The 19,158-nt window shown below is 34.5% G+C and overlaps 1 protein-coding gene across 1 annotated transcript in view; it reads left to right on the forward strand.

The window, feature by feature from the left end:
* Atg18a (Autophagy-related 18a) overlaps nt 1-19,158 on the forward strand; it is a 208,753-nt gene that overhangs the window by 122,422 nt on the left and 67,173 nt on the right. The window contains exon 9 of the mRNA XM_090415570.1: nt 6,571-6,678. Within this exon, the coding sequence (XP_090271696.1) occupies nt 6,571-6,678 (108 nt within the window). The remainder of the gene's footprint in view (nt 1-6,570; nt 6,679-19,158) is intronic.

Raw genomic sequence — 19,158 nt, forward strand, 5'->3', positions numbered from 1 at the left:
CTTTCAAAATTGTATTAATCTTAGATAATGCACCTGGCCATCCACCTCCATCCAGATATAAAAGTTTTTTATTTGCCACCAAATACTTTCGCCCAAGCTATAGCCGCAACAGATGCCTACCGAGAACTATGTGAGAGTTTTGGAAACAGTACGATATTTATAAATGCATCAAAAATATTGTGGCCGCGTGGGAGGGTGTGACAAAGAAATGCATGAATGAAATCTGGAAAAACTGTGTCCAGCGTTTTGTTAATGATGAATTTGATAGTCAACATGAATTGAAATGGTTACAGAAAATATTGTAACACCGGCAAATGGACTTTCTTTAGACATTGAAGTGGAAGATGTTGAGGAGCTGCTAGAGCAAGAATCTGGATAACTTACGAATGAAGAACTTATTACTTTGGAAGAAAAAATGATGGAAGATGAGGAAGAACCAGAAAGAAAATTCACCACTAGAGAGTTATCTGAAGGTTTTTCTCTACTAAATAAACTTCTTACATATTTTGAGGAAATGGACCCAAACATCGAACGATTTGCAGGGATTGAACACATGGTACAAGATGCTTTTCAGCCATACCGCGAAATTTAGAATCAGAAAAGGACACAAACAATTCAGACAAAAATCAACATGTTTATGAGAAAAACAACTCCCACTACATCAAGTGGCGGCATTGACGACCCGCAGCCAAGCACGAGTGGTCAGTAAAATATTTCTTATCTATTTTCTACATATGTTTTGTTGAGTTCTTTAAGATAAAATATTTTTTAGGTTTTATACAGTATTTGATATCTTTTTCATAATATTTTTTATTTTTGTAAATAGTAAACCAATTGTGTTGTACACTGTGTGATTTACCTAAACTGGTCCGACTTATGTCCAGATCGCTTTACGACTGGTCGGTCGGTCAGAACGTAACATGGTCGTAAGTCGACGACTACCTGTATACAAAATGTGGTGGTTCTTCTCATTTGATATTGTATTTATGTTGAGACTCATGTTGAACCACTAAGTCAGAGGTGCTGTTAATTCATACTGTTGTGATTGAATTCACCTCTCACAATAGCTTTGCCTCAGCATTCATATAGCTAATACCTTAGTAAAGTGATTAACTGCTCAGATATTTGTAAAATGCCTGACAGGTTCCTGTCATCCACATTCACTGAGGTTGTTCTTCCATAGTCATTATTTCTTTTACTTTGCTACACAGTAAAAACATTTTCTTGGATTTTTCTTTTTGCATATCTTCTTTCTCGTAGTTCAATTTTTGCATTCCTCATTATTGTAACTCTGTGTGTTAAGGCTTAAATGCTAGGAGGACATCATGTTGGAGGTTTAGTGGAATATTGATAGCACTAAGAAAGGATTAAAAACCACTTTAATGCTTCCAATATATCGTGTGTCACCAAGACATCTTCCGGGAGTAACACTTGTAACAGACACACAAAGGTAACACAATACTAAATGAAATGTGTGGATATGATACTTAAGACCTATCTAGGTGGTGCACACTCTGTGGACATTTGTGGGATGCAAATTTCTGATGATTAATGTTTCCCAAATTTTGGGAAGTTTCTTGCCAAAAAAAAAAAAAAAAAAATCCAACCAAACAACCAACAACAATAATTCTCACTAAGAAAAGTTCCTCATCCACTTCACCAACATCCATGGGCCTAAACATCAATATAAACACTGTGTACTACTACCACCACCACCACCACCACCTACAGTCATCAAAACCCAAACTACTATTCTTTCAGAATCCTACTGGCAACTGCAACAACCACTGTCCACCTCAACTGCCCAAATTACGCACCACACACTTCTGCCACAAGGGTGGCACTTGTGCATTCATCATAACTGACATACCATGCTAGAGTTTGCAAACCCATGAATTCCCACTGTTTGATACTGTCATTGGTACCATCTATTCACTACCCTAATCTTTCTGAACTCTTGAATCACATCCAAAAAAGACTTAGCTGGAATGGAATCCTGGACTGCACTGAAAGAGCTTAAGACAGAAAAGAATGGAAGAAGTTAGTACTTGCAGCAAAGAATGTCAGGGGTTCAGTAGGGCTAAAGATGGATGACTTGAGTTTTCCAAACATTGAGTAGCAGTCAGATCTCATAAGAATGAAACCAAATTTAATGAGCTGTTTCAAGACAACTTCCTCGAGCAGCATGTAACGGAAGGAACTTGAGGTCAAAGAATGTTAGATATTATGATGTAAGGAAGGAAGAGGGGAGGAGTTTGTTTCAGACATGGCTATTCTACCTCTAGTTGGTAACAATGATCATGCTGCACTGACCTGAGAAGTAGCTAAATTTATTGATATTCCATTCAGGAAGGGTGGTTACATACTGAACTACAAAGCGGGAAATTAGGACCATCTGAGGAGAATACTAAGTTCATTCTCATGGTATTGATTTTCAGATGGGAAAGATTGTAAAGTATTTAAAAATACTTAAATGATGCAATATCAGAATGTGTCTCCAGAGATCAAAAAATAAACAGGCTGAGTGTGAAATGGATCTGCAATAATATTAAGCAAGACAAGAAAACATGTGGAAGGAATACTGTGTGCATAAGGATTATAGAAGTTATGAAAATTATAAGGTGCAGGCAAGAAGAGTTATAGTACAGAAAACGAATTATTTGTATCAAAAGAAACTGGATCTGTTAGAAAAAACCAACCAGAAGAATCCTATCATTGTTGCAAGTAAAAGAAAGAATATGAGAGAATAACTATTAGATGCATATATCATGTGGGTAGCAGATACATATTATAAACTAATAAACACCAATTTCACTAAGAAGAACTGTCGACCTGGTGTATGCAACATATAGCTCATTGCTGTGAAAAATTATGTGGATGAATGAAAAAAAACTGTACAGCAAATGAATAAACTCAGCTGTATGAGAGGAGAAGGAGGTACTACTGTTTTTACATAAACTGAATAGTATCCCTTCTGGCAATTGGGCCTGATGGGATATCAGCATGGAGACTAAAGTGTTCAGCTGAACTGACTATTCCTTATTATCCTGGCTGTATAGTTTGTCATAGCACCGGAGAGATTTCACATGAATGGAAAGCATATATGATGATCCCATTGCACAAGAGTGGTGCCAAGAAAGATTTTGAAAAAAGTTGGTAAGAGATATCATATACGAAGGTGGTCTGAAAAGTTCTCGGCCTAACAATGAAAAAACAAATTTATAATTTCAAAATTATTTTTATTTTTCAACATAATCTCCCTTAAGACTAATACATTTATTCCAGCAATGCTCCAGTGCCATTATCCCATTCCTGTAGTGGTTCTCAGTAAGATCTGCAAAATACCACTCTACAGCTGCAATCACCTCTTGATTTGAAGAAAAACACTGACTAATGAGGAAGAGTTTTAGTTTTGGGAAGAGATGGAAGTCAGAGGGAGCCAAATCTGGGGAATAGGATGGATGTTCCAACAATTCATAGTGCAAATCCCTTAATTTTCCCATTGCCAAAACACCTTTGTGGACAGGTGCATTGTCCTGATGAAAGATGATTTTTTTCTTCATCAAACCGGGTCTTTTCTCACAAATTTTTTCATCTAGTCTGGTTAAAAGATCGGAATAATATTCCTCCCGTTATTGCTTTACCCTTTTCAAGATAATTAATAAACAAAATGCCTTTAGCATCTCAAAACACCAGTGCCATGACCTTTCCTGCTGATGGAACCGACTTTATCTTCTTTGGCACCGAACAACCAGCTTCTGTCCACTGTTTTGACTGCTGTTTGGATTCTGGTGTGTAATGGTGAATCCAAGTCTCATCCATAATAGTAAATTGATGCACATAATCAGTTTTATTCTTGTTAAAACGCTCCAAGTACTGTTTAGAGATTTTCATGCGAGTGTGTTTTTGCTCTGCTGTGAGCAAGCACGGCACCCATCTTGCGCAAAGCTTTTTCGTTTGCAATTCTTCGTGCAAGTATATCCTACACGTTCTTTTGAAATGCTTATAGTCTCAGCAATTTCACGCACTTTGAATCGCCAGTCATCCAATACCATATCGTGCACTTGATCAATGATTTCTGGTGCTGTTACACTTTTTGGACGTCCTTCATGTGGATCATCTTCGAGGCTGGTACGGCCACATTTGAACTTGGCAGCCCATTTCTTAATTGTCTTTTGTGAATAAACTTTTATGAACTTCGAATGAATTTCTTTTGCCGTTAAACCTTCTTTTACAAAGAATTTTATTACTGCACGATACCAATTTTATCCATTTCTACTTGATAGAATGACTTGCAATTTCACATGGATTCTCATGACAGATGTACCAACTTAGAAAAAAAATATCTTGCCAATAGTGTTGCCATCTATGGTCAAGGGTTTATTATTTTTGGTTTATTATTATTGTAGAAATGGGTTTATTAAGGGAAAGTCATGTTTGAATAACTTTCTCACATTTTATAAGTGACAGAGTTTGATAAGTTGAGTTAATACACCATGATACTCCTTCACTTTTCTAAAATTTTTGACAGGATTCAGCATGGAAGGCTATTGTATAAGTTGGAGGATATGGGATTGGATTATAAACTACTAGTTTGGATAAGAGGATCGCTGACTGGTGGATATTAAAGTTGCGTTTGGAGAATGTGAGTCTCAAAATTTAAGGCATCCAGTAGTGTATTCCAGGATCAATCCTTGTCCATTGTTCATTCTTGACACTGATGACATTGGGAAGGATTTAACAGGAGACATAGCTATTTGCCGATGATGCAAGATATCAGAGTAATTGCTGGCCTGGTTGGCCAAGTGGTTCGAACCCGCAACCTTGTCTGGTCTGTTGTGCATAGATCTGGTCTCCTGATTTCCAAAGTGGATGCATATACAGTGGAGAGGATACAAAGGAGAGTGTTAAATGATATCGGAACTGCAATGTAGATTATCAGAGCAAATCGAGAATTTGTGGATCAGATGCTAGCAAACAGGTGGCATGATAGAAACCTACAAACTTTTGAAAAGATCATACATGATACCAGTAGATGGAATTTTTCATTTTATGGAGAGTGGGGAGAGGATGAGAAGTCCATAGAAGTTGAGAATGAATGAATCAGAAAAGGGGTGAGAGCCAGATTTTTCTCTTGTAGAGTGGTATATGATTGGCTTGCCTTTGGAGGTGGTGAGTGTAGATAATCTGAATGAATTCATGAGAAGGTATTACAGGTGGTGTGAATGATGTGTGGCCTTCTTTGATGAATCCTTGATTTTCTGGAGTTCTCTTGTAATAATAACTTCTGCAAGATATGGACTAGTCAGTATGAACTCTCAAGAAATTAGTCTTATTGTTAACAATATCTTCAGACTTGTTCATAATACAAGCATACAGTGGATTCGAAATGGAAGGTGATCACCATTTAGTTTTGAACAGAATGAAAATCAGTATCATGTCGAAAAGAAAAATGTGTTTGAAAGTTTTAACAAGAATCCAAGTCGATGAGCAACTTTTGGAAGTGAATTGTAAACTGAAACCAATATTATTGGGGGGGGGGGGGCGCTTAAAAATGAGTAACAAAATCTGAAGAAAACTTTCTGCAAGAAAGGCTTGATCTACAAGTTAGCTTCCACTCCCATGAAGGACTTCACAGGAGTTTATGAGATGCCTTGTGTTGGTCAAATAGAAAAGTCGCATATCTTCATATAAGAATGTTAAGATTTTGAAGAAAGTGAAGATTGAAGGTGGATCAAAAATTATATATGAAAGTTATTCTCTGTTCTGTCTATTATTCTCTATTAGAAAATGTGCATAAAGGAGCTGTGAAGCTCCTTTATGCACATTTTCTAATATGTAACATTTTCTAACATTTTACACATCTGTTTTATAGACCAGATTCAAATAGAAATGACTTAAACGTTTTCAGTTGTGGAAAACAAATGTGTAAAACATCCCACATAATTGTCAGTTTTTCAGTAATATAATGCTTAGTTTTGCTCAGTTTTTATTGGACTCTAAATGGTAGTTCATACTATACTCTTTTTGTGTCATCATGCATATCACTTATAGTGGCTAAAAATTTTGCCAGAGATGGTTAATTCAATTAAGATATTTTCTGTTGTATCCTTGATATAGTATAGTGCTTTCCAACACTCTTTTTGCCTATGTGACACACTGAAGGAAATATCCAAAACTTTGAGACCCTTTGTTAAAAAAAAAAAAAAAAAAAAAAAAGAAAGGTTTTATAACAAATCAAGGAAATGTCCTCCCCTCTCCAGTTTTAATGAAATACATGAAATGAGTGTCAATGATAAATTTGATCTGGTTTTCAAATTCCTTTTATATTGGGTCTGTATTTTGATAAACATACTTGCATTTCCTTGTTAAGTTATACATTTTGTGACATCCCTACTACCATATTGCACACCTTGGTTCAAAAACAGTGAACTGGTATGAAGGTATCCAAAAATAATTTGAATTAGTTGAGAATTTTTGATATGCATTTCCTTTCTCATTGAATTTGTTTTAAATATTCTCTGCTTTATTGTTTATTATTATTAATTTGTTTAATGCTTTTTATTACAGAATTCAGAAAATTCTTCGTGTATTAGTGGCATCAGCTGATGGTTACTTGTATATATATAATTTGAGCTCCTCTGAAGGTGGAGATTGTACTTTAGTCAAACAACACAGGTAAGGAGTTACATGTGGCATCTCACTGTGGATAAATATTTTAATGATAGTGTTCTTCTATTTCTCAACCATTATAAATGGGATGAATAAAAATATACAGGTCTTCATTTCAAAACAATCCTAACTTCTTGATCTGTGTATGCATTTGAGATTTAATTGGCCATCGAATATCTGAAATTGTAAAAAATCATTAGCAGTGAGGGAAAGTAATTGACCTTAACAATCAAACAAGCTTTATTCAGTGTGTTATAACAGTTCGTTGTAGTATTAAAATCAAGCAAAATTGATCTTAGTTTGAAGCAAAAGTTTTTCAGTGTGAAGTATTTCGATGTGAGGTCTACAACCTTAAGACTTGCCAAACATCTGTTCTGTAGAATTTCAGTTTTGCTGGCTCATCATTCATACAATGCCAGATAAAACTGTATGTGATCCAAAGTGCAACCATGGTTCTAGAATATGTTGGAGTGAGATTATATTTAATAAGTTGCATTTTCTCTTTTAAAACCACTGAGAAAAATTCTTAACAGAAGAACATTATTTGTGGCAATAAAAATCATCTACCACCTTAAGACTTCCCAAACATCTATTCCATAGAATTTCAGTTCATACAGTATGTCGGAGAGCAGAAATGATATTATTATTATTAAGAGAGACTCATCGAGGGAGGCCACATACTACACACACCAGCTATCATACTCAGGGCCGGCGGAAGCGGGCATACGAAGGGGACACTGCTGCCGGGGCACAGTTCATAAGTTCATTTTTAAGAAACAAAATTTTTATCATAAAAACAAAAAATTCTTAAAACGATCATATTAAAATAAATAAGGCTGGATACACCGAATAAAAATTTAAAAAAATTGTATATTGCCGCCTCTTTGATCAGCCAGCTGTTTACAATTTTGCAGCAAGAGCAGGCCAAATGCTTGCCTGCAGAATGTTGAATGTTGTGTCTACTGCAGTCTTTTTGAATTTTCGTACAAAACATTTGTTGCTAGTTAACCAGTCATATGGTACGCATCTCAGAAGGCTACTGACAGTAGGGCAGTGCAGCTATTATTTCGTCACTGTGTTGCGTTGTGTAATAATTTCTTTTGAGTATAAAATAGAAATGGAATCAAAAATTAAAAAAAGTTATCCAGTGCACACAATCGTAAACGTCATTCTGCGAAAGAAGGAGATATTAAGAAACAAACTGGGCTCTTAATAAATTTGTTAAAATATTAAAATATTCTGATGCAGATTGTAACCAACTCGATATATCAGAAATCAGAGTTGAAGAACCGTGCACATCATCCAGTTTTCATGAAAGTACTATTGCAACTATTGAACAAGATAACAAGATCATCATCAAATTCCTGCCATGTACCCTCAAGTGGTGTACAGGATATGATAGTACTACATGAAAAAAAATTACATCATTACTAACTTCCTATCGACAATTTTCCTCCAAATCAGTCTGTTACTTGTCAAGACTCCAACATTATCAGATCTTATATTTCTATCGTCTCAGGCACTTTGTACCGTATCAATCCACCTATATCTTGGTCTTCCTCTGAGTCGTTTTGCAGAGAACACTTGTTTTGCTAATCTTTTCTCGTCCATTCTGTTTAAGTGACCATACCACCTGAGATTAGCTCTGCTAACGCATTATTGGATGCTGAGAATGTTAAGTTCTTTCTTAATATCCTCGTTTTTAATATGATATTGCCATTGATGCCATCTATTCACGCCTCTAATCTTTCTCAGGACTCTCATATCTGCAGTCTCTAGTCTTTGGTCAAGTGTTTTACTTCTGACCCAGCTCTCAGATCCATAAGTTAAAACTGGTTTGAACACTGTCTTGTATACAGCTAATTTAGTGTTCCGACTAATTTCTCTCTTATTCCATATGAATTTATTCAATTGACTTCCCACCATATCAGCTTTGCTGATTCTGTTGTCTATTTCTATATTTAATTTACCATCTTCAGTAAAAATCGTGCCTAAGTAGCTGATATGTTTTACTTGTTCCACAGGTTCTCCATTCACAACACAGTTGACATTTTCAATGATTCTGCCTATTTTCATTGTCTTTGTCTTTTTATTGCTGACCTTCATACCATATCTATTACAACAGCTATTCAATTTAGTCGGAGAATCTTGCAGACTTGTAGCGGATTTATTTAGAAGTATAACATCATCCGTATAAAGCAAAGAGCTGACATTAACATCTCCAATTTTGATATCATGTTTAATACCACTTTCCTTCATAATGTTATCCATATAGATAATGAATAACAGAGGGGATAATGTACATCCTTGTCTCACACCAGATTTAACATTAAACCATCTCCCTGTACTTCCTTCAATTCTAACTGCTGACTTACAACTTAAATAAAGACTAAGTATTGCTTGATATAATGCCCCATTGACACCACATAACTGCAGCGTATTGAATAGCTTCTCTCTTTGCACCTTGTCATATGCCTTTTCCAAATCGACAAAACTTAAATACAGATCTTTGTTATATTCCCATGCTTTCTCGTCAATTTGTCGTAAAGTGAAGATCTGATCCTGACAGCCTCTATTTGGTCTGAATCCAGCTTGTTCTTCGCCAAGCTTTTCTTCCACAATTCTTCTCAACCGTTTCTCAAGTATACTTGCATAGATCTTGCCAGGAACACTCAGTAGAGAAATACCTCTGTAATTCTCACATTGTTTATTTCCCTTTTTATATATTGGTACCATGAGGGCTCTACTCCAATCATCGGGAATTCGTCCCTCTGTCCAGGCTTTCTGAACTATAGTCCAGGCCACTATAAAACTCTTATCCCACCATACTTCAGCATTTCTGGTCGAATATCATCTACTCCTGCTGCCTTTCCACCTTTGATGGCTTTTTCTACTTCAAGTATGGATATGTATTCCTGACTGCATACCTGGTCAGTGTTTTTTACCACTGTGCTATCATCACTGCTTGTTTCATTTAGCAGTTTTTCAAAGTAATTACTGCATACTTCAAGGATATCTTTTTCTCCCATTTTCATGTCATCTTTATCATCTCTAACTCCTTTTATAGCACTCTTTCCTCTATTCTTAAGCTTCTTCAACAACCTCCAGAATATTTTGCCACCTTCTTGATATTTATTTTCTATATTCTTGCCAAAGTCCTCCCATGACTTTTGTTTAGCTAGTTTTACACAGTGTTTAGCATTCTTGCATTTGTGTCTATATTCTCTAAGAGCACAAGCTGACTTATTTGACAGGAACTTTTGATATGCTTTCTTCTTTTCCTTCACTGCCTCTTTAACTTCCTGTGTCCACCAGGGAGTTCTGATTTTTTTATCCTTGCAGACAACCTCACCACATGCCTCTCTGGCAGAATAAATCAACGTTTTCTTCAGAGTTTGCCACGGAATCTCCAAGGTTTGATTCCTGTTCTCAAACTCTTTCATTTTTTCTTCAATAATCTTTGTGTATTTTAGTCTACAGTTCACATCTGAGAGCTGCTCAACTTTTATTCGCTTTAAAACTTTCTTACATGTCATTCTTTTCAATATGAAATTCAATTTTATCCTTCTCAAGACTAAATAGTGATCACTTCCAATTTCAAATCCTCTGTACAGTCTGGTGTCTTGCACCAGGGAGAAAAAAACATCACTATCAACAATAACATAGTCATTGAGACTTTTTTAATCTTTGCCTCTTCTCTTCATGTGAATTTGTGCACATTTTTATGTTGGAACATGGTGTTAGTAATAACCAGTCCATGTCATGTCCTGAGCAGAAATTTAACAGGTATTTGGCTTTTCTCTTTTCTCCAAATTTTCCCAAAATATTTTTGTATGTCTCACAATCATTTCCTACTCTGCTATTTAGATCCCCAACAAAGACCAACTTTTCCTTTTTCATTGTGTCAGTTGCTTTTTCTAAAGCCTGAAAAAATTTCTCCACTTCTACCTTAGTAGAACCTTCTGTGGGACCATAGACACAAATAAGTCTCATTGTCCAGTTCCCCATTCTCATATTTGCCCACATTACTCTACTTGAGACTGAGTGCCATTCAAGAAGATTAGCCTCGTATTTTGTGTTGAATACTATGGCTACGCCTTCTTTTTCTTGATTGTCATTGCCTGAATATAACAATTTGTATTTATTGCTCAGAAAGATGTCACCAGTTTTGGTCTTTTTTTGTTTCAGTCACCCCTATTATGTTGATTTGGTACTTATCTAATTCCTGAGCTAGCTCCATTTCTTTGCCATTCAGGCTTCTTACGTTGATAGTACCGATCTTTAACTCTGGTGATGTTGAGTTGGGGTTTGTTTTCAGATTTTTTCCAGTAGCTGACTTTTCGCTGTTCGCCCTGGTTCCCTGGTGAAAACAACAGGGGCCCTAGTTTAACTGGGCAACGCTCCAGCCGGCATGAAATTTTGTCATGTTGTACCACCATTTTTTATTTTGGTTTAACCAATAAGAATACAATTTTGTCGGCTAAATCCCAACTCCCAGATAACAAGATGTATGATTTAAATGAAAAACAGTTAGGAGAAGATTTAGTTGTAGTTGACCACAAAACTAACACATTGTTAGTCTCTGTAAATTTAGACGATCCAGGTGAATGGAGAAATATTGATGAAAAATTATCAGTTGTTTTAATTGAAATGGGGCCTGTTTAAAAGAAAAATTGAATATATCCCCGAGATACATATGGTCGTAAATTTGGTGACACGTATTATAATAGAAAAATGGAAAATGGTGAGCTCGTGCCAAGAACATGGCTCATTTATTCCAAAACTTTAAATTCTGTTTTTTTGCAAACTTTTCGCACCTACTGAATCAAGTAGTCTTGTAGAAGGTTATAACGATTGGAGAAATCTAAGTACAACTTTGCATAGACATGAGACTAGTTTAACTCATGAAAAATTTCTTAAAATGGAAGGAACTTGATAAAAATTTAAAAAACAAAACTACTATTGATTGCCAGACTCAAAGCATGTATGAAATGGAAAAGAAACATTGGACGAGTGTTTTAGAACGTTTGATTGAAATTATAAAATTCCTTGGTAGCCAAAATTTAGCTTTTCGTGAATCATCTCACAATTATATAAAAGGAATAATGGCAATTTTTTAAAAATTAGTCGAACTATTTGCGAAGTTTGATCCCGTTATGGAAAATCATGTTGAAAGGGCCCTACAATGAAACAATAGAGTACGCTATTTGAGTAAAGACAGTCAAAATGAAATATTGGAAACTTTAAGTAATGCAATCAGGGATACAACTTTATTAATCAATTCGAAAATCTAAATATTATTCCATAATTTTAGACTGCACACCTGATGCAAGTAAAACAGAACAAATGACCATTATTATTCGCTTTGTTTTCTGTGACAATGGAATTGTCAAGATCTGGGAAAACGTTTTAGGTTTTGCAGATATATCAGATTCCACAGGATGTGGTTTATGTGCAACAATAATGAAACAACTGGAAAAATGGAACATTCCCATTGAAGACATGCTAGGTCAAGGGTACGACAATGGGGCAAATCTGAAAGGGAAAAAATATGGGCTCCAAAATTTGCTTTTGAACAAAAATCCTCAAGCTTTTTACGTGCCATGTGCTGCTCATACTCTAAATTTAATCATTAACGATACAACCAAAGTGAATGCAGATACAATTAGTTTCTTTGCAATTATTCAAGAAATATACTATTTCTTTTCATTCTCTTACAAACGTTGGGCAATCCTTTTCAAGTTCGTAAAAAATTTTAACATTGAAACAGCCATCAGAAATGCGATGGGAAAGTAAAATTAATGCAATCCTCCCTCTACGATATCAGTTAGGAGAAATTTACGATGCACTTTTTGAAATTTTAAATAATGAAAATTTTAATAAAGAAACTCAGCATGAAGCACGAACATTATGTGCTAAAATAAAGGACTACAAATTTATTTGGTCTCTTATAACTTGGCACGATTTACTTAAAAGAATAAACCCTGTGAGTAAAATGCTTCAAGACAAAAATATGAACATTACACTTGCTTTAGAATCTATCGAAAACTTCAAAATATTCTTACAAGAGTATCGATCAGATACAAATTTTAAAGAAGTTCTAAAAACGGCAAAAGAACTGAGTGAAGAGGTGGATGGAGAACAAGAATTTAAAACTAGTACGGGAGTTCGACAATGAAAGAAGACACAACAGTTTGACTAGACATTGCAATGTGTTCATTAATAGAACGTTTTGAACAACTAAAAATGTATTATGATAATTTCAATTTCTTGTATAGATTACTACAAATTAATAACGAAGATTTACGAAAAAATTGTGACGATTTAAAGATTCTCTTGAAGGACGGCGACAATAAATACGTGAATGCAATAGAACTATATGATGACGAGTTATGTACTCTCCGGGATATTTTTCGGAAGGATAATTTAAATATTCAAAACCCTTTCGATATTCTTAATTTTATTGTGTCCAATAATTTATCTTTCCCTAACTTTTCAATTGCTTTAAGAATACTATTAACCTTACCTGTTAGTATAGCGAGTGGTGAACGTTCGATTTCCAAGTTGAAATTTATTAAAACCTACTTAAGAACAAGTATATCACAAAAAAGGCTTGGTAGTGTGGTGTTAATAACTATTGAAAATGATATATGTGGGGAATTAGACGTTAAGACCATTATTTCTAATTTTGTGAATATGAAATCAAAAACCCTAAAATTTTAATTTAAAAAATTTCAAGTATATTTATGTAATTTAATTTATTTTCTGTTATTCTGTAAAGATGTTAGTTTTTGAATACTTATATTAAATTTTCTAATTTTTTCTGAATTCTTTTCTTATCTTCTCATCTAGCTTGAGTTTCTTTTATTTTCCTAAAAGATAGTTCCACTTATAAAATTATTAAAAAATTTTTACAAGTTACTAAGAATTTAGTAACTTGTAAAATGCAGGAATTTTTTAAACTTTAGTTGAAATAAATTTTAGCTTTAATTAAAATTCATTTTAATTTTGTTAACGATTCGGGTCAGTGAGAAGGCTATAATCCCTGTATCATTATATTCAACGATTAAAGTGAAATGGCTTTATCAAAATTTGCTTTAACTTTTGAGAATTTTTTGAATATTCGGGTTTTTAACGATTATCCTGCTAGTCAACACCCCCGGTTCGTTACGTTTAGCGAACCAACATGTGGCTGTTCTTTAAAAATTTATTTAAGAAATTTCAAATAATTAAAATTTTTATTATCGTAAAAGAACCACATACGCCCGGATCGTTACAGGGGAGCGCTTAGATAGAAATTGCATGTGGGCGTTAAAGACCCTAGCGCCGGTTCTGATCATACTTTTTGTTGAATTCATTCACACTGCTTGCACTCACAACATCCAATGACAATCCATTCCAATCATGCACCATCCTCTGAGAGAAAAATTTAGTCCTCACTCCCTTCTTAGTGGTCTTCATTCCCTTCTTCTAAGGATGCACTCTTATCCTTTCCCCCACCCTCCATAAATTGAAAAATTCTATCAATTGAAATCCTGTATGACCCTTTCAGAATTTCTCCCTTTTGCTAGTGTATGCAGTCTACAAATTCTCAATCTGTCTTCATAATCAGTATTCCACAATCCTGATATCGGTTTTAACACTCTTCTTTGCACTCTCTCTCTCTCTCTAGTATATCATAATCAGAACGGAAGCCAGGAGGCTAGACCTTTGCACAATAGTCCAAGTGAGGTCTTATCAAGGTCTTGTAAAGAGGCAAAATGACATCCTTATCTTTATATGTGAATGTTCATTTCAGCATTGCAATTATCTTTTTTGAGTTGTATTTGCAATCTTTGCCACATGACCTCTGAACTTCAACTTCCTATCTATTAACACTCCAAGATGCCTAGCCTCATGAGCATTCTAGCCTAATCCCACCAATATAATATGACATTGGATATCTAATCACACCGAAGTGAATGACTTCACACTTACTGACATTGAACTGACACCCATTTTCTCATGCCCATAATTCTAGCCTATTCAGATCATTCTGCAGGTAGTGTATGTCGCTTGTCAAATCCTTACCAATATCATTAATGTACAGGTTGAATAACAGTGGACCGAGCACTGATTCTTGTGGTATACCACTTGTTACCTTAAATCTTGCAGACTCACATCCACTTTTTGATATCTGTCAGTCAGCTATCCTCGTATCCATGCTGATATTCTATAACCCAAACCCATTTTCTCCAATTTATGCAACAGTCTACCATGCTGCATTCTGTCAAAAGCCTTAGCAAAATCCAAAAGTATCATGGTGTATCCATTCCCCTTGTCATGTTCAATACACTCCAAGGTGTATTGAATTAGGTAACATTGTTATAGAATGTGAGCAAGTTGATAAAACATAATTAAAAGAAACACATGTATTATTTACAATTATTTAATTGTAAATATTTCATCCTAAGTATCTTAGGACATCATCAGTACAGTTATTTAAAACAGTAATAGGAATTACATACAGTTAGGGCACATGATTACAATAGAATCTCATTTAACGTGCTACAGAAGTAAAAAAAAAAAAAGAAAAAAAATTTATCTGGCCTCTCTCAACACGGAATTGAAAATCCAAACCATAGGATCCATTGGGAAAAGTCTAAACTTTTACATAGAGCATTATATAAACATGAACGTTTATACAAAGAAAGTTCTGAAGCCCTACTACACAGACCAAACTTAAACCACAACAATTCTATTCCTAAAGTATGGGAAATTGGCATACAAAATTGTGTTAAATAATTTTTTTTTTTTTTACTTCTGTAGCACATTATGCACGTTTAATGAGATTCTATTGTAATCATGCGCCCTAATTGTATGTTATTCCTATTATTGTTTTAAACTACTGTACCATAAGATACTTAGGATGAAATATTTACAATTAAATAATTTTCACTGTGGTTAATATGTGTGTTTCTTTTAATTATGATCGCACCACAGGTTTCGTTATTTAAAAAAAAATAAAATAAAAAAAAAAAAAATTGATAAAACATGCCTTCCCTTTCCCTTATGGTTTATCCAGTTGACCAGGACCATCAGTATTTGCTGAATAAAATAATGTGCTCTACACATCTGTACTGTACTACATTAAATGACAGATTCTATTTCAAAGTAAACACCTTACATGCTTTGCTAAAAATTTACAATTAGTGAGAACTGAAATGAAGTCATATAACAAATTTTTAATGAAAAAATGAAGTCTTGGGGGAAGAGATGATACTAATTTTTGTGACTTTATGCATTTTTACTATGATGTAAATTCTGGATCTTTTAAATCATTAACTGATTCATTTTTGAACAGATATGATACTGTTTTGCATTTCAGTATGGTATTAAAGTTAGCAGAGTACACCCTGATATTCCTTTATTCAAAGTATAAAAACCCACTGTGTTTCAACACAGTTTTCATTTTAGAAAGAATGATGGATTTAAAAAAAAAAAAAAAAAAAAGCTATTAACATGTAGCCGCATGGGGCCTACAAAATATTATGATAGTACTACATGAAAAACTTAATTCTTGTTGGTCAAATTATATTTAAATATTTGCAAAATAAACAATATATTAAATTTCCAGAAAAATCGAATTAAGATATCATTTAAGCCTTAAATCAAGCAGTGGAAAAAACAAAAGAGTATAATATCCAGTTCATAGATTATGAAGGCCTTCAACTCAAGTAATAAAATGCTTAAAGCTTTAAAATGTATAGGAATTGCTTAAGAGTCAAAGCTGTATAACTGGGAGAAGACTTCCACATAGCCTTTTAAGGAATATGGAGAACCAACTGAGGCCTCTAACCCAGGCGTTCCCAACCCTATGCCAGCGAACACCATGGCGCCTGTCGACCAGTTTGTGTGTGCCCACCGTATTGTATTCAACCGTGTGCCGTATAGTTTGAAATAATCACGTGCACATCACGCAACAATTCATGGCATGCTACATGGCGCATGTGTTAATGACACATGATGAGTATTAAATGCATACATTGTAAAGTAAACGCACATTCGAAGTTGTTCATTATCTCTTGCTAGTTATATGAGCATAATTTTAACGGTGTTTTGTACTTAAATTTTTGAAATATTTTCATTTTTAATCCTAAAATCAGTGAATCAAGTAAAAGACAACGAATCTATAATTTTAACACTGACTGGGAGGAAACATATTGTTTCGTTAATTTTAAAGATAATTGTGGATCTCCCGTTCATTTCCTAAATATGAAAAAAAGGGTAGGTGATAGTGAATTTAACTTGTCACCATTTGTTAAACATCTTCAAGTGCTTAAAGAACAGTTTGAAAAGAGATTTCAGGAATTTACTATCATCGAGCCAATGATCTTTTTTTATCAATCCTTTTACTTGCCAAGTAAATATAATGGAAATAGCTGCATGCATTGCAAAGCTTGTTCAAGTAAATGCTGAAGAACTGGAGCTAGAAATTTTGGATCTTAAGAATAACATTATGCTAAAATCCCATATAACAGATGAAAACTTTTGGAATCTAGTGGATAGAAAAAAGTTTCCATTCTTAAAAAGAGCAGCGTACAAGATAAAATTGTTTTTTCGGTTCCACATACCTTTGCAAATCATTGTTTTCAACCATGAATGTCATAAACTCAAAATATAGATCACGACTCACTGATGAACATCTTGATGATTGTTTAAGAACTGGAATATCATCATATTCTCCTAATTATGAAGCACTGGCCAATGAAATGAAATGCCAAAGATCACACTAACTTACATATATATTTTTAATTTTTATATAATGTAAACTTTTAACTAATAAAACATTTGATTATAATGTAAACTTTGTATGTATTCATTTAACAAAAGAATTCAAAAAATTTGCTTTAAAAAATGGATGGTGCTGGTCGCCCTACCGGTATTTTAGAATGTGCTCTAGGAAACAAAAAGGTTGGGAACCCATGCTCTAACCTAATGTCCGTTCCTCACCATTTTGTGGTGCACCCTGCTAGGTATCTACCTAAATACTGAACGAACAAGAATGGCTGGGAATTTGGGATTTATCCAACCAAATTGTATTCTTATTGGGTTAAACCACAATGTAAAATGATGGCACAACATGACAGAATTTGATGCTGGCTGAGGCATCACTTGGTTAAACAATGCTCCCATTCTTTTTTGTCAGGGAATCAGGATGAACAGAGAAAAATCAACTACTGGAACAAATCCTAGAATATGTTCCAACACAACATCAACAAAGTTCAAGGTTGGTACTTTTAACATTAGAAGCATCAGTGGGAAAAGAAATGGATTAGCAGAAGATTTGGATAAGTACCAGATCGACATATAATAGGTGTGACTGAAACAAAGAAGATAAAAACAGGTGAGATCTTTCTAACTGACAGATACAAAATGTTATATTCAGGCAATAACAATATCAAGGAAAAGAGGGGGAAACTATAGCATTCAACACTAAATATGAGGATAATCTTCTTGAATGGCAGGCATTAGAGGAGGCAGCAAGCTCAGTTGAAAAGGAAAAATTGGTCCTTGTTGGAGATCTAAACATTGGAGTAGGAATTGATTACCATACGTATAGAAATGTTTTGAGAAAATTTGGAGAAAAGCACAAAGCTAATAATAATGGTAAATGCCTGTTGGATTTCTGCTCAGGACATGGAGTGGTTATTACTAACACAACGTTCCAATATAAAAATGTGCAAAATTCACATGGAGAGAAGACGCAAGGAATAAGAAAAGTCATTGCCTATGTTATTGTTAGAGTGATGTTTTCCCACTGGAGTGCAAAGAGGATTTGAAATTGGAAGTGATCACCATTTAGTCTTGAGCAGGATAAAGTTGAATTTCATATTGAAAAGAAGAACAGTAAGAAAGTTTTAAAGCGAATAAAAATTGAACAGCTTTCAGATGTGAACTGTAGATTAAAATACACAAACATTATTCAAGAAAAAATGAAAGAGTTTGAGAACAGGAACCCAAATCTTGGAGATTCAGTGGCAAACTCTGAAGAAAACATTGATTGATTCTGCCAGAGAGGCATGTGGTGAGGTTGCCTGCAAGGATAGAAAAACCAGAACTCCATGTTAACATATTAACATATAACTCATTTTAACATATGGATCTGATAGCTGGATTAGAAATAAAACACTCGACCAAAGACTAGTGACCACAGATATGAGAGTCTTGAGGAAGATTACGTGCATGAACAGATGACATCAATGGCAATATCATATGAAAAATGAGGATATTAGGAAAGAACTTGATATTATTAGCATCCAGGAATGTGTTAGAAGAGCTAATCTCAGGTGGTATGGTCACTTAAACAAAATGGGAGAGGAAAAATTAGCAAAACAAGTGTTCTCTGCCAAAGTAGCAGGAAAAAGACCCGGAGGAAGAACTAGATTATAGGTGGATTGATACAGTAAAAAGTGCCTTAGAAGACAGAAATGAGATCTGATAATG

The sequence above is a fragment of the Typopeltis vanoorti genome, chromosome 3 (genome assembly GCF_054136105.1).
Source record: "Typopeltis vanoorti isolate ZY-2024b chromosome 3, IOZ_Tvanoo_1.0, whole genome shotgun sequence".
NCBI classification, from domain to species: domain Eukaryota; kingdom Metazoa; phylum Arthropoda; class Arachnida; order Uropygi; family Thelyphonidae; genus Typopeltis; species Typopeltis vanoorti.